The following is a 13,427-nucleotide window of genomic DNA, read 5'->3' as shown; positions in this document are numbered from 1 at the left end:
CCACCCTCAGAGCTTCTTCATTAATTACCTCACAGGTGAGAGTCTTCCACCTGCTACTTCACACAGAAGAGGAATCTTGGGCAAGTATACCTCACATAAAAGAGGAATCCTGGGCAAATATATCTCCCTTTCACCACCAATCCTGCATTGGTGTCACTATATATATATATATATATATATATATATATATCTCAATCAATCATTTCCCAACCATATCAATGATAAACATTTAAAGGGGACACTATTACTATCTAGGACCCTGATTACTAGAGGATGCCATTCCTTTATTCTTCTCTTGAAATGTTTGTTCTCTGGATGTCATTCTGGTGCTTTGGTTTGGAAAAGTGTTTTCTTTCTGACTCTTGAAGCCTGTTGTTTCAGGACTGTGACTGCAACATATAACAAGTCAAAAAGCCAAGCATAGACCAATTTCAGATGGAAAGAATTGCCACACCATGTGGCCCACCATGCAGGTTGCCTCTCCAGCTGCAAAACATTAGTTTTATGGTGTGCCTGGGAATGGGCAACAGCGCCAGGTCGGAAAGTACATGTGTATTGATTTGTAGCTGGAGTTTTGCTTTAAATCATGGTTCAAAGTAGAAAATGAAAACCTGCAAGCTGATTATTTCAGGCAGATAAACACCATTTGCCTTACATACTCTGACAGTATAATTTTACCTTTTCTCCGTACTGAGGATTTTCTGCTGGAAGAAAGTACAGCTGGAAGAAAGTACAGCAGTGTTATTAAATCGTTAACCAAGTTTCTTTTACACAAAGCATCAACAAAGCCTGCCCAATGCATTGACCTCTTAGAAATTAGAGAAGTTCCGCACATTTATTAGCAGTATGCTCAGGTTCCTATGGGACTGAACACATTAAATAACCAATTACTGCTCCTGCTCCTGTACTCCTCTGTATATACCTGAAACCACAAGGGAGGCCATGCATACATGCTTGCGTGTGTATCTGTAATATTGTATTACTTGTTCCATCAATCGTGTGTGCGGTGCGTAACACTTTTTTTTTTTTTTTGCAGTGGATTTACTGGGCTTGTCTGCAGCCTGCGATGCCTTGGACCAGCACAACCTCAAGCAGAATGACCAGCTAATGGACATCCTTCAAATCATTAATTGCCTAACTACAATTTATGATCGACTGGAGCAAGAGCACAACAACCTGGTGAATGTCCCTCTTTGTGTGGACATGTGCCTGAACTGGCTCCTGAATGTTTATGACACGTAAGTGATGTTATAACGTGACCACAATTGGTGCCTGTATGCATTGGGTTAAAATGATGCAATGTCACCTTTTGTTCCCTTTCACCAGCAGAAATGCAGCAGAAGGTTAGAGATCACCCTGTGAAGCTAAACGACTTTTCAGCATAAAATCACATAATATGCACTCTCGACTTCTCGAGCGTAGTGTAAATGATTGCTTGCCCTGGCCTAGCCTACTTCTGTCATAACACAATTTAATAGCTGATTAGCCTTTTGCAGGCACATTGTTAAAGAAAACTATTCTACAATTCAAATAGAAATACCAGTATAAACAGAAAAAATAAACACTCGCATGGATTGTGGTAATTTCTTATTATTTGGAAAGCAAAAAACTTTTTATTGCTTGTGCTCCATGTCTCCCTGAATCCCCCCTTTGATCTTCACTGATTACAGGATACAGAAGAGATGTTAAAACCTCTTCATGTTTTCTGTACACCAAGCTAAAGAATACTAAATCAGTTTGTTAAGGCAGTTAAGAAATCCTATCAAAATGATCCTGAAAAATGCCCAGTTACCTACCAAGGCTTAATTGCTTTTTATCAATGCCCATGCAAAACCATTGAGCTTACCTAAATTTTAGCTGAAAAAATACTGTTGTATCACCACTTCCCCCTAGAAAGATATTCCAGGGTGTTACCAAGACGTTCTAGTGTCCCTTTATTGCCCATGTGGCTGTACATCACAGGAGATGATGAGGTTTGCAAACGTAGATATAACGGATTCCATATAATTGTGACAAGCAACCAAATACTAAACACTCTCTTCCGATAGGAAGTATGATCAATTGTTTGTATCATATAATGCTGTTTTTCAGAATTTCTGTTCATCTAGATAGAAACAATTACATACAAAATGAAAGTTGTAAAAAAATTTTAAATGACCCTAAATTTACAGTTTGGTTTTCTGACTAATGTGATGTATTGTGCACAGTTGAAAGCATGTCTGTTGTTTTTATGTGTATGTAAATGCTAGAATTTTATTGAAGAAGTTAAAAGGATAATTTTAATTGGCTATAGGCTGCCAGGTTTGCACATTGTTTTAGATGTAGAAGCAGAGTTTTTGTTAAAGTTCTTTTCTAATTATTAAAGGCTTCAAACACCAAGGACAAAATTTGTTTTTATTTTACCGTAATATTTAAATAGGATTTTTCTTTTTTTTTTTTAGGGGTCGCACAGGAAGAATTCGAGTGTTGTCTTTTAAAACTGGCATTATTTCCCTATGTAAAGCACATCTGGAAGATAAGTACAGATGTAAGTTTCTTTTGTATTAACTAGTTATAAAAAATATCCTATACTTTTTATAGTATTTGCATATACTGCCACTATGCCTGTCCATACAGTTTTTTGACCCTAAAACTCGACACCTGATTTTTCAAAAGGTTTGGCAAGATTTCAAAATCCCAATGCTCCCAGAGCTGAACTTCTACAGAACAATACTGAAAATGTGCTTACATGCCTAGACTTTTGTGGTAATTGAATTTTCTAGTTCAGTTATTATACCCTTTTAGACAATATTTGGTTGTAGAAATTCTTTTTAGGTCATACATGTGCACTTTATTAGTTATTCAAATCCATGACTAATGTCATGGTCAAGGAGCATGTAGGGTGACTGATAGGCATCCTTTGGCCATTTGACATTCAGTTTTTGCTAATCAAACATTCCTTGTCATCGGGAGCTAATTTCAGCTATACACACTATATACTGGTCTAAGATTATGTAAGATGATGGCCTATGCTCCAATATCTGACCCTTCGTGTGATATACCTTTCACATATATAATTTTAAATAAAGTAGAATGTGTCAGATCATTATTACCCTTGTGTTTTTATGGAGCACATGTTTTAAAATGTTCTGTTGCCAAGTGTTAATTTATAGTACATATTAAATATCCTGCCTGTGTTAAACTTTGTTTCTCACTCCAAGAATATTTCATATAGCAGATGACGTGACATTTTATTTGTTTCCTTTTGAAAATGGCTTTTGAGCCATTGGGAAAGATTCCAGGTATATTACACACATTTATAATAGCTACAGGTGCGATCTGCACCTTTTGGGTGTCATTTTTTCACATCCGTTTGTGCTCAGACAAATTTTAAGTTGTAAACAAATCAGTAAATCAAAAGTGCTGCACCTGAAAACATGCTGAGGCCTGGGGACAGAAAAGCACCAAAACAACATGGTGTTAATGGAGGGAGCTGGAAAAAGCCTCTAGTGGGTGATAAAATGGCAGTGCAGAGAAGCACAGTAATTTGTCTGTGTCATGCTTGTGAATGAATTACATTGAAATTTTATAGGAAATTGTGCTTAGTGGAAAACTTTAAATGTTTCTTTATTAAATGGTGTTATCATTTAAAGCAGGGAGAATTGTCCAACTGTTTTTCATCTTATCCTATGACTTTTAACTATCATCGACATAGTTTTGATTTGCTTCTCTTATATAGTTCTGGATATATTCAATGACTTGGTCAGCACTAGGGATGGGGGAGTCACCAATTCTCCAATCCCTTCCCTGTTTACATGTTTATAAACTCACTAGATGAATACATGGGTTTTGGATCAACCAAATTAGGGGGCATTCATCAGTTATTAGTCTAGGCAGATAGCTTTAACGGGGAATAAAACGTTACATGACATGGTATATGGCAGCATGGGGCTGTTCTTTTACATACAGAAGGACCTTTCCTAAAAGACCAACCTAGGCTAAATAACATTTTTTTTTTATAATTTACAAGATAAACTCAATATGTGTTGCTTGTAAAGAAGTGTGTAATGACTTTTGGTTTTCAGCACTCTTGTTGGGTTCTCGCAGGTCATTTAATCACTTTTACTGTGCTAGGGACTTCCTAGAAACCATTTAATGAAAAGTAAATACAAAACAATCACTGGGAACTCTGGTTTATATTCTGCTAGCTAACATTTGCAATTGATTATTGGTACTCAGGCTTCTGCTGTATTGCATTTAAACACACTATATATAAAGCCTTTTTGTTTCTAGGATTTCCCAAAGCAATTTGTATGAATAAGTAGGAATTCACATAGAACATGTACGTTCATAGTTCGGGAAGGTCTAAGTAAATGACTTGCCACTCCGCTTAATGAATTAATGGTCAGTGACATTGCTTTGTGTGCTTTACATTGTTTCCATCATTCACAAGCTGTGCTGTACAAATTAAACAGGTAAACTGAACAAGTCTTGACAAAGAAAACAATGTAGGAAGCCAATGGTTTTCTATTGCTAGTCTTTGTTTAATCTGCTAAATGTATGCACTTAAGATGCTTTAGAGGAAAAAAAAGTTGCGACAAAAGTTGCCATAAAAGTTTAAATTAATACAGTTTGACGGAGTTCCACTTGGGTATTAAAGCCTAACTTTAGTTATTTTTTTGTGTTTGAGATTATTTGGTTGCTTTAAATTCTTTTTTTTCTGCCTGTAGCCACATTGGTTAGTTTTTTTTTCTTCTCTTTTTTTGTCCCTGTGGCACCCCTTCAAACAAACTGGTGGAAGGACAAAAAAAATGGTGGAAGGTCTGATGTCACCAGCATGGGAAACCACTGACAGCAATAAAAATTTTGGCTGTATCTGAAAAAAGGATATATACTGCAGTGGATATCAGTCTCCGGACCTCAGTATCATTAAGCTGTTAAACGGGGGAGATCTCAAACATGCATATTGTGTTAGAAAATCAAAAATCATAAAGACTTTTTGCCAAAAAGAATAGGCAACTTTGTAACAAAATAAATGGAAAATTAACGGCTTAGTTTACAATTATCATAAAAGAGTTGTCATTAAAGTAAAACTATAGTTCCGCATTTAAAAATTGTGAGTAGGCATGATTTTTATTGCAGAAGGGACAGATGATGTTCCCAGATAGGCAGGGGGTGTAGCAGGGCACTTCTCCATTGTCTGCACAATATTTATAGAGCACATAGTGCTGTCTGTACAGAGCTCACACTTTCCTACTGTTAATGGAAAAGATCACTGGCACAGTTGAGCGCCTTACATAGATGAAGCCAGGCAGAAGTAATAACTCCAAAAAAGATTCTGGTGCCAAATTGGAGGGAATAATTGGAAGCAGAAGACTTTCTTCTTTTTAAGTACATGAAGGGTTTAGTCATGGAAGTCCAAGCTTGTATTGATGTTTAATGCTTCAAAATGGTGCTTCAAAGTTTGAAACTTTTTTAACTAAACAAATTACTTGTATTAACAGTAAACTGGTTAGGCTAAAAAAGAGTATATAAAATGTCCTCATATGGATGTACCACACCTTTTTTTGCAGACCTTTTCAAGCAAGTGGCAAGCTCTACTGGATTTTGTGACCAGCGAAGACTAGGCCTCCTCCTTCATGATGCTATCCAGATTCCACGGCAGCTGGGTGAAGTGGCTTCTTTTGGTGGAAGTAACATAGAACCCAGTGTCAGGAGCTGCTTTCAGTATGTAAGTAATTTTTATTTAAGTGAAAGTCTATTTTCAGGGATGCAATTAAACGACCTGCCAATATTTACCGTCAACCTGATCACTGCCTTGTGATTCAGCAACTTGGAACATGCAAAGTTCCAACCTTTCAGACTTGTGCAGAATTAGTGACTTACCCAAAACCTTTTTTCTTAGTTTCAAGAATAGGGAAGGTTGAAACTGCTGTGAGATTTTTATTTTGGGCTCCATTATTGGGATTGCTTTTCACTTGTGTTTTTGGGACAATATTTTACCACACATCTGGAAGTTTTGGTTATGTATACTCTTTAAATTCTGAAGAAAGGATTCAGGTGAATCTGCTCCTTGACAAAAAGTTAGCATCAGTAGGGTACAGTATTTGTATATTTAGTTTATATAGAAATTTGAATAGAAAAACTGAATAGGCTGTTTTATTTATAAGCATTACTTCGTATCATAGGTCGCTAATCCCTTTCTTGGCAAAGCATTCAGTTTTTTTTTGTCTTTATATTTTTCTTTCTTTCTTTTTTTTTTTCCCATGTACTTTATAGCAAACCAAGCTTGAGCACAGCGGGGTTCCAGCAAACTTAAGCTTCTTAAAGATAACAAGGATTTAAAGATTTGTTTGTGATGAAGAAAGAATAGCTATAGAGCAGAGTTGTGTTGATGAGTTTTTGTGTAAGTAAGTTTAGTAATTACAAATAGAAGGAGAAAGGAAAAAAAGAGAATGCAAATGGTGCAAAGCATAAAAAAGTTTCTCTCACGCAAGTAATCCTAATAAATTTTTTAAATGATGTAAGGCAATGAAGATTATCACTAAGTACATTGGCAATTGTTGTGCTGTGGACTGGTGATATGTCATAGTTGCTTATATTATTCAATGTCTCCCACATTTAAAAGCCACATATAGACCTTTTCATGCATTTTGAATTTTTGGTGAATTTGGGTAAACAACCCACTGATTGAACATTGAACAGGGAATAGTAATAATTTTACCACCTTGCAATAGGCAATTATCAAACAGATTTTTGCAGAAATTTGTCAAAACAAATTGTAAGTGCACACATGCTCAAAATTTAGCCATGTAAATAATTTTCCTATAGAGTGTGTGGTCCTTTTAAACGAAAATGTAGGTGTTCGGAATTTTATGACCTCTTGTCCGTTTAAAAAAGTTAAAAGTTAAGTTGGCAAATCTTCACTTATCAGTTTCCTAATTTAATTGTTCTTGCACACTCCTACCAATAACTCACTGTTGTTTTTTTAATGTGATAGGGTGACCTAGTGGGGTTCAGTAATAATCATTCATAACTTCTGATCACTAGTTGATGTCATGCTGAATATTGGGCATCATGGGCTCTCTGAGAGAAGAAAATAACTAATGGAGAATGCAGGCATATCTAGGTGTCTACAGTTAAATATTCGTATCAGCATTCTACCCTAACCTTACAAGAATCCGTCTGAGAATAAAAACATTTGGACAGCAATCTTCTTACGCAAGCTGTTAAATTTACTCGCTGCTCTCTAGTAATTTTCAATAGCAAGCTGTGTAACTGAACATCTAAACTTGTGCCGAGCCAGTACTTGCATATTCTTATTAGATCTGCCTAAATGATCTACAGGGAATCTGATAATTTTGTATGTGGTACATGTTAAGCTTTCTGTAATCTCTAATGATTTGCCCTAAACACTTCCCATGGGGACTATAAAGCATTTCATAGAATAGCAATTATCAAAATGCAAGTCTTTCGAAAAAAGTGCCGTAAATGTTTCTGTAGTAAACTGAGGTCAGAACGGTGTTAGACATTTTTCAAAGCTGGCATAGTTATCTACCTGAATAAGGTATTTACTTTTCTATAATCTGCCTAATTTTCACTTGTCATCCTGGGTCCTGATCGTTGACCCTGTCATCACGGTATAGGAAACTGAAGGTGAAAAAGAGTGTCCTGTAAAAGTAGTAGTTTAGGCTTTAATTTTTAAGGTGAAATGTGTGGCAAAACGTCAGTTTTCTTGAAGAGCTCGAGGCATTGCTGCTGACACTTCTGTGTGTGCCAGGTAGTGTGTTGAAAAGCATGTCTCTACTACTGTTGCTCTCACAGCTGCCCCATTACTGCTGTGGTCTTGACAACAATCAATAAATTGGGTAAACTCTTGCCTTTATTTGCAGGTATGGAAAGAATGCATGGCATGTCTCTTCTGTCCATAAACTCTACCACCTAGGATTTTTTTATGTAAAGACATTGGTTCTGCTTTAAGCTAGCAATCTGACTATATGTTTATATTGAACTGAGGAAATTTTGATGTGAGTGGTCTCACTAAAATTAAATGAAGCTACAAAAAACAATGAATTTGGTAAGCTGTAAATTTTCTGAGGAGATAGTAAAGTTGACCAACACACATTACAATTATTGCTTTCTATAACACTTCTTTTTATCTCTGGTTGTAAGATATTGTGATTTATGTAATGCCACTTTAGGCATTGTATTCTTCCATTTTCAACTTTTATAAACTGGAGAAAAGAAATGGGTATCTATGCCCCCTTAGAGTATGCATATTTCTGATTTGTATAGAGTAGCATATTTTAGTTCTGAAAACTGCTTATTTTTGTACTATTGTATTGATTCTCCACACTAATAACAGTAAATAGCCTATCCACATTTAGTATCATTTGCATATTTTCCCATAGATTGGATTGTATATTTGACAACATTGGATTAGTGCAGCAGGTGATCAGCACGTTTTCTACTTTAGTGCAATACCTATTCAGTTTACAGTCATTCCTGTGCGGTGCGTGGGTTGAGATGTCTGGCAGACCTCACACTGGAAGCTCGTACCGCACTCTATTCTAGAAGAGTGAGCCGTTTTGTAGTTCTGTGTCCTATTCTACAAGCACAAGTCCTAGCAGACAAGAATACCAGAGCTGTGCATACAATATTCTATGAAACAAATCTCTTCCTCCTTGGGAATATAATACAGACTCAATTTTTACCAGTGACCCAGGGCAAGCTATTTTATCTTACCGTGCCTCGGTTTACTAAAGTGTAATTGGGTGAGAAGTAATAATAGTAATACCAGCATTGCTTCATCTGAAGCCCTTCTCCCCATCAGATTTGCCACTCAGAGTTAATATTTACCTGCATATAAATTTGTGCTTTCCTCGTAGACCTGCAAAAGTGAAAATATAAATAATATATATAATTTTTTTTTTTTGCATTGACTGAATTCACATTATATTGTGATCCACTTCATATCACTTCACATATAATGCTGCTTTGTTGTTTTGATATAAATTTGGAATGTAAAAGGCCTCAATATACTAGCGCTAGGTAAGTTATAGCACCAATCACCAGTGTAAACTTTTACAGTCATGTGACATTAAATATAGATGCGTTTGAAATCAAAATTTTAAAACATTTGTTTCTCAAGTAATTGGGCTAGCATTGCCTATATGTGATTCTGAGGCTAGAGAAGCAAACATTTGCCTATATTATTCTTACATGGAAACATAAAGCAATGGTTTCACTGCAGTGTTGAACCCAGAATTTGTTTTTAAGCCGGGTGGGAAGAAATTGTAGGCAGGTGGCAGCCCCTGTATTGTAACCCACCAAAAACAGGCGGGTGGCTACTGAAAAGTGGCAGGTGGTGCTCCCAGCTAAAAGGGGCTGGGGAGAACACTGTGTTCATCGAAATATAGAAGAAAACCTTGTGTTGTTATAATTTTGCACCTCCCAGTTTTACCCCAGACGAGTTTATAATAATGTCTATATAAACATTAGCTTACGTAGAATAGGATACATCTGCAGCAGATATATGCAGCAAGAAATATACATTATGTCCCAATTGAAAAATTATATACTTTGGAATTCGGTTCATCTTCGGCTTTAGAGAGGCTGCCAGTGAACATTATGCTCTTTACTTTAGAGCTCATTGGTAGAGACAACATGCTTTTATTAGTAAACCATTCTGAGCTCTTTCAATTTCCCATTAGGACAAGCACTTCAGTTTCTGTTCTGACCCTATACACCAGAGTTCTCCATTTCTTCTGTGGGCTCCAGTGAAAGAGATTGCAGTAAGAGACTTCATTAAATGTGGCCATTTCGTTGTACATTGTCACTTGTAATAAAGATTACATGTTTACTCCTGACATCCTATTCCCAGATACATAAACGTGCTGTCAACTTTCTGTGCAAAGCTATTCCTAATGTTCCCACCATTCACAGGTGTACAATAGTAGTCCTCCCTTATCCTCAAATACTGGCAAGTCTTTTTTGTTTTAGAAGATTGGCATAAACCATTTCTTGTTTGCTACCTTATGAGTCCAAAAAAGTGGCTCCAAAAAACAAAGTGACCAGTAAATAAGTAATAGGTAACGTTTCTTTGTTATGTCTTTTTCAAAATGATTTCTCTTCCTCTACAATAGTCTTAGTTTTAATTTAAAAGAAAACAGAAGAAAGTAGAATACAAAACAAAGGATAATTACAATTTGAATAAGATTTTTAAAAAAATTACAATAAACTGTGTAATGCAAGATAACAATACATAAGGTAGTGTGTCAGAAATTCCACTAGCATTTGTCATGGTAAGCAGTATGGACTGGTATGAAAGGTGTTCACTTCAGCGTAAAAGCAAGCAAACCAACAACAAAAGAAATCCACACATGAATAAAACAGAAAATAGGAACAGAAATAAAGGAGGAGTAGAAACAGGAAGAAAAACAAGGAAATAAAATGGGGTTATGGTCTCAAAATATTATCAGGCTCTGCAAGATTATGTTTATCAGGGAATGATCGTTGGAAGGCAATGGTGTTGGAGCAGTGAAGACCGAATTTTGTGGAATGATTTTTGTCCCTATGTAAATGTCTTTTCCATCCTATGGGACACATGTTTGTTTTTAAAATTGTTAGATTGTAGAGGTATACAGGATCTCTTTTGTGCTAAAAATAATAATTTTGGTGTCATGACACACTGAATAACTCACTGGCCCTGATTTATTAAAGTTCTCCTAGGCTGGAGAGAATACACTTTCATCAGTGAAGCTGGGTGATCCAGCAAACCTGCAATGGATCTGGTCCAGGATTGAAAACATTTGCTAACAAAAGCCAACAAATAGATTCACTGTTAGGAAATCCATTACAGGTTTGCTGGATTACCTAGCTTCACTGATGAAAGTGTATTCTCTCCAGTCTTGGAGAACTTTAGTAAATCAGGGCCACTATGTTCATTAGAAGCTAAAAGAAGCCAGATGTAGGCTGGATGGTGTTCTGTGTTGTCTAGCCCAGTGTTTTTCAACCGCTGTTCCGCGGCACACTAGTGTGCCTTGAGAGATCTTCGGGTGTACCGTGGGAAATTATCCAATTTCAGTTAATTGGTCCCAAAATGATTTATTTACTGCAAAAAAATTGTCTTCATTTGTCTATACCAGCAATGTATAGTGATAGGCAGAACCAAAAAAAACTCTTCCACTAGATGGCAGCAGGTAGCTAATTTACGTGTCTGACTTTTTGTGGTGTTCCGTGGGATTTTTCTAATTGTAAAATATGTGCCGCGACTAAGAAAGGTTGGGAAACACTGTTCTAGCCCATTCTCCCCCAGCCTGATTGTCCTTGCCCTGCCTCTTTCATTCATTGGACTTTTAGTTCTTTCATTCATCAAGTCTCAGCATTACATGTGAATTTTAGACACGTGAGAAGGGAAAATTAATGTTGTTATTCTTAGTTGTAGAACATCAATATATTACACATTGCATTGGGGTTGCAAATGACAAACCTGCAGAACAAACAGTACAAATAATGACACCGGAATAGAAGATGACACCAATTGAAGAGGGTACAATCTAAGAGAAGTAGTAAACAAATAAAGGCACATTAAACTCAAGCCAAATTATTGCCCAGAGTAGGCCGCAATCACTATACAAGTATGCAGGTTGTAAGCCTCCAAATCACAAAATATCAAATTATTAGCATAAAAATTCGAGTTTAAATTGAATCCAGTTTTGATTTTCACCTTGAATGTGGTCATTTTATGTATTGTAAACCTGTATATTGTGAATTGTGACCTCCCTATAGAACATGTGAAAATTTATTGGAACTTTAGGTATATACGTAACATAAAAATTAGAATTGGTTCACAGGGAAAGCATTGTTGTGCTGCAAAATGTTGTTTTCAGTAAAATCTGCTTGGACCAATACATATACCAATACACAGCAGTACAACGTGGATAAAAGCATGCATATTAGTATATGTTACTTTATAAGCTAAGAAGCCATAAGTAAGCAGTAATAATCTGGCAAAGTCAATTTTGGACCTCCTCTATAAAGAGTATTTCAGACCTCCTAGTCTACTTCATAAATTAGCAGTCAGCAGTAGAGCTAGAAAATGTTAAATGTTTAATATCTTGTAATAGGTAACACCACATTGCTAATTTTAAGCTGGTATGGAGTTATGCCCTTCTAAATGTGACTTGGGTGCAGCATATTGAGTGTATATCACTGTTCTTTTATTGTCAACTTGTCAAAATAGTGTTTTATTTTGCATTTCCTCTCCTCAGTTCCAAAGGCAAAGCCGTTGGCTTATTATTATTTTTTTTTTTTTAACAGCTAGAGGAGTTGGGTTTCAATGAAACATCTAAAGTAACAAGCAATCTAAAATGCACAATAGTGCATAGAAAAAAAGCTTGGCGCCCCAACGTGTGATTTGGCCTAGGATGTCCAATTGTACTGTTAAATTTCCTCATTGTGCCTACTTCCTGCGGCTCTGCAGCAATTACATGCAGTTCAATGGAGCCAATCTAACAGAAACATTGTAAAAGCAACACAGTGATAGTAGATGTCTTCCATTTCCTTAGTTAATAATAAGATTACAACCAGTAACTTAGCAGGTCCTTATCTACTATGTATTGCATGCTGTGGCGAGTTAACGTAATTGAAGATCCTAATAGTGTTAAAATGGTCTTCGAGACAGTCAATACTGTGTTTTTGGTATTGCTCAATCAAGTCAAGTAAAATTTCCTTTACCACTTTATGCAATAAGTCCTTCCGATGCTGGGTGCATATTGCTGTAGTTCTGCTGCCTCTTAAAATGATGTTACAGAACCAAAGCAAGTGTAAACTTTCTCTGAAGCTATGCACACATGCCATATGATTCTTGCCCTACTGGAATGGACGTGCTTGTCTTGGGCAAAAAAATCTTACATTTGTACAATGATCCCCTGATGTCTGATAAACCAGCGGTCGTCAACCGGTGGTCTGCAAGAAAATTTTGGTTGTCTGTGGCTCCAGCCGGTGCACCCCCTATCAGGATCACGAAAAGGATCCCGCTGGGGGGGGGTGGGGCACCGGCTAGAGCTGCGGACCTTGTTCCCCGTACCGATTGCAGGCTCAGGGAAGTAGTGGAAGGGAAAGCAGCCTCTCTTTATTTTCCTTTTGGGAATATACAACAATCCGGAACATGCTGATTGCAGTATTGTATAGTGCAGATGAATGAAAAAAATCCCTGTTTGTTTGTTTGGCATATTGTGTGGTCCCCTGACAGATCATGTTAGCCCTGGGAGAACAGTAATGCTCACTGCTCAACCCCCTACTCTATGCGAAGCAGCACAGTAAATGTCATCAAAACAGCTCTGCCTCTGCTTCCATTTCACTCGGGGTTTATGTGCCCTGTTTGTATGGAAGAACAAACGAATGTGACCGGTTTTCAAAAGCAAATACAGGCTGCAGAGTTTTTA

The 13,427-nt window shown here is 36.7% G+C and overlaps 1 protein-coding gene across 8 annotated transcripts in view; it reads left to right on the top strand.

Annotated features, from left to right (window-relative positions):
* The window catches only part of DMD (dystrophin), a 721,719-nt gene that overhangs the window by 663,856 nt on the left and 44,436 nt on the right, over positions 1–13,427 (top strand). For all 8 annotated transcript variants that reach the window (XM_072414251.1, XM_072414268.1, XM_072414235.1 and 5 more), the window contains 3 exons: positions 1,037–1,238; positions 2,442–2,527; positions 5,553–5,710. In XM_072414251.1, the coding sequence (XP_072270352.1) occupies positions 1,037–1,238; positions 2,442–2,527; positions 5,553–5,710 (446 nt within the window). The remainder of the gene's footprint in view (positions 1–1,036; positions 1,239–2,441; positions 2,528–5,552; positions 5,711–13,427) is intronic.

The sequence above is a fragment of the Pyxicephalus adspersus genome, chromosome 1 (genome assembly GCF_032062135.1).
Source record: "Pyxicephalus adspersus chromosome 1, UCB_Pads_2.0, whole genome shotgun sequence".
NCBI lineage: Eukaryota > Metazoa > Chordata > Amphibia > Anura > Pyxicephalidae > Pyxicephalus > Pyxicephalus adspersus.
Note: the sequence above shows the minus strand (reverse complement) of the source record. Positions and strands in the feature narration are given on the sequence as shown.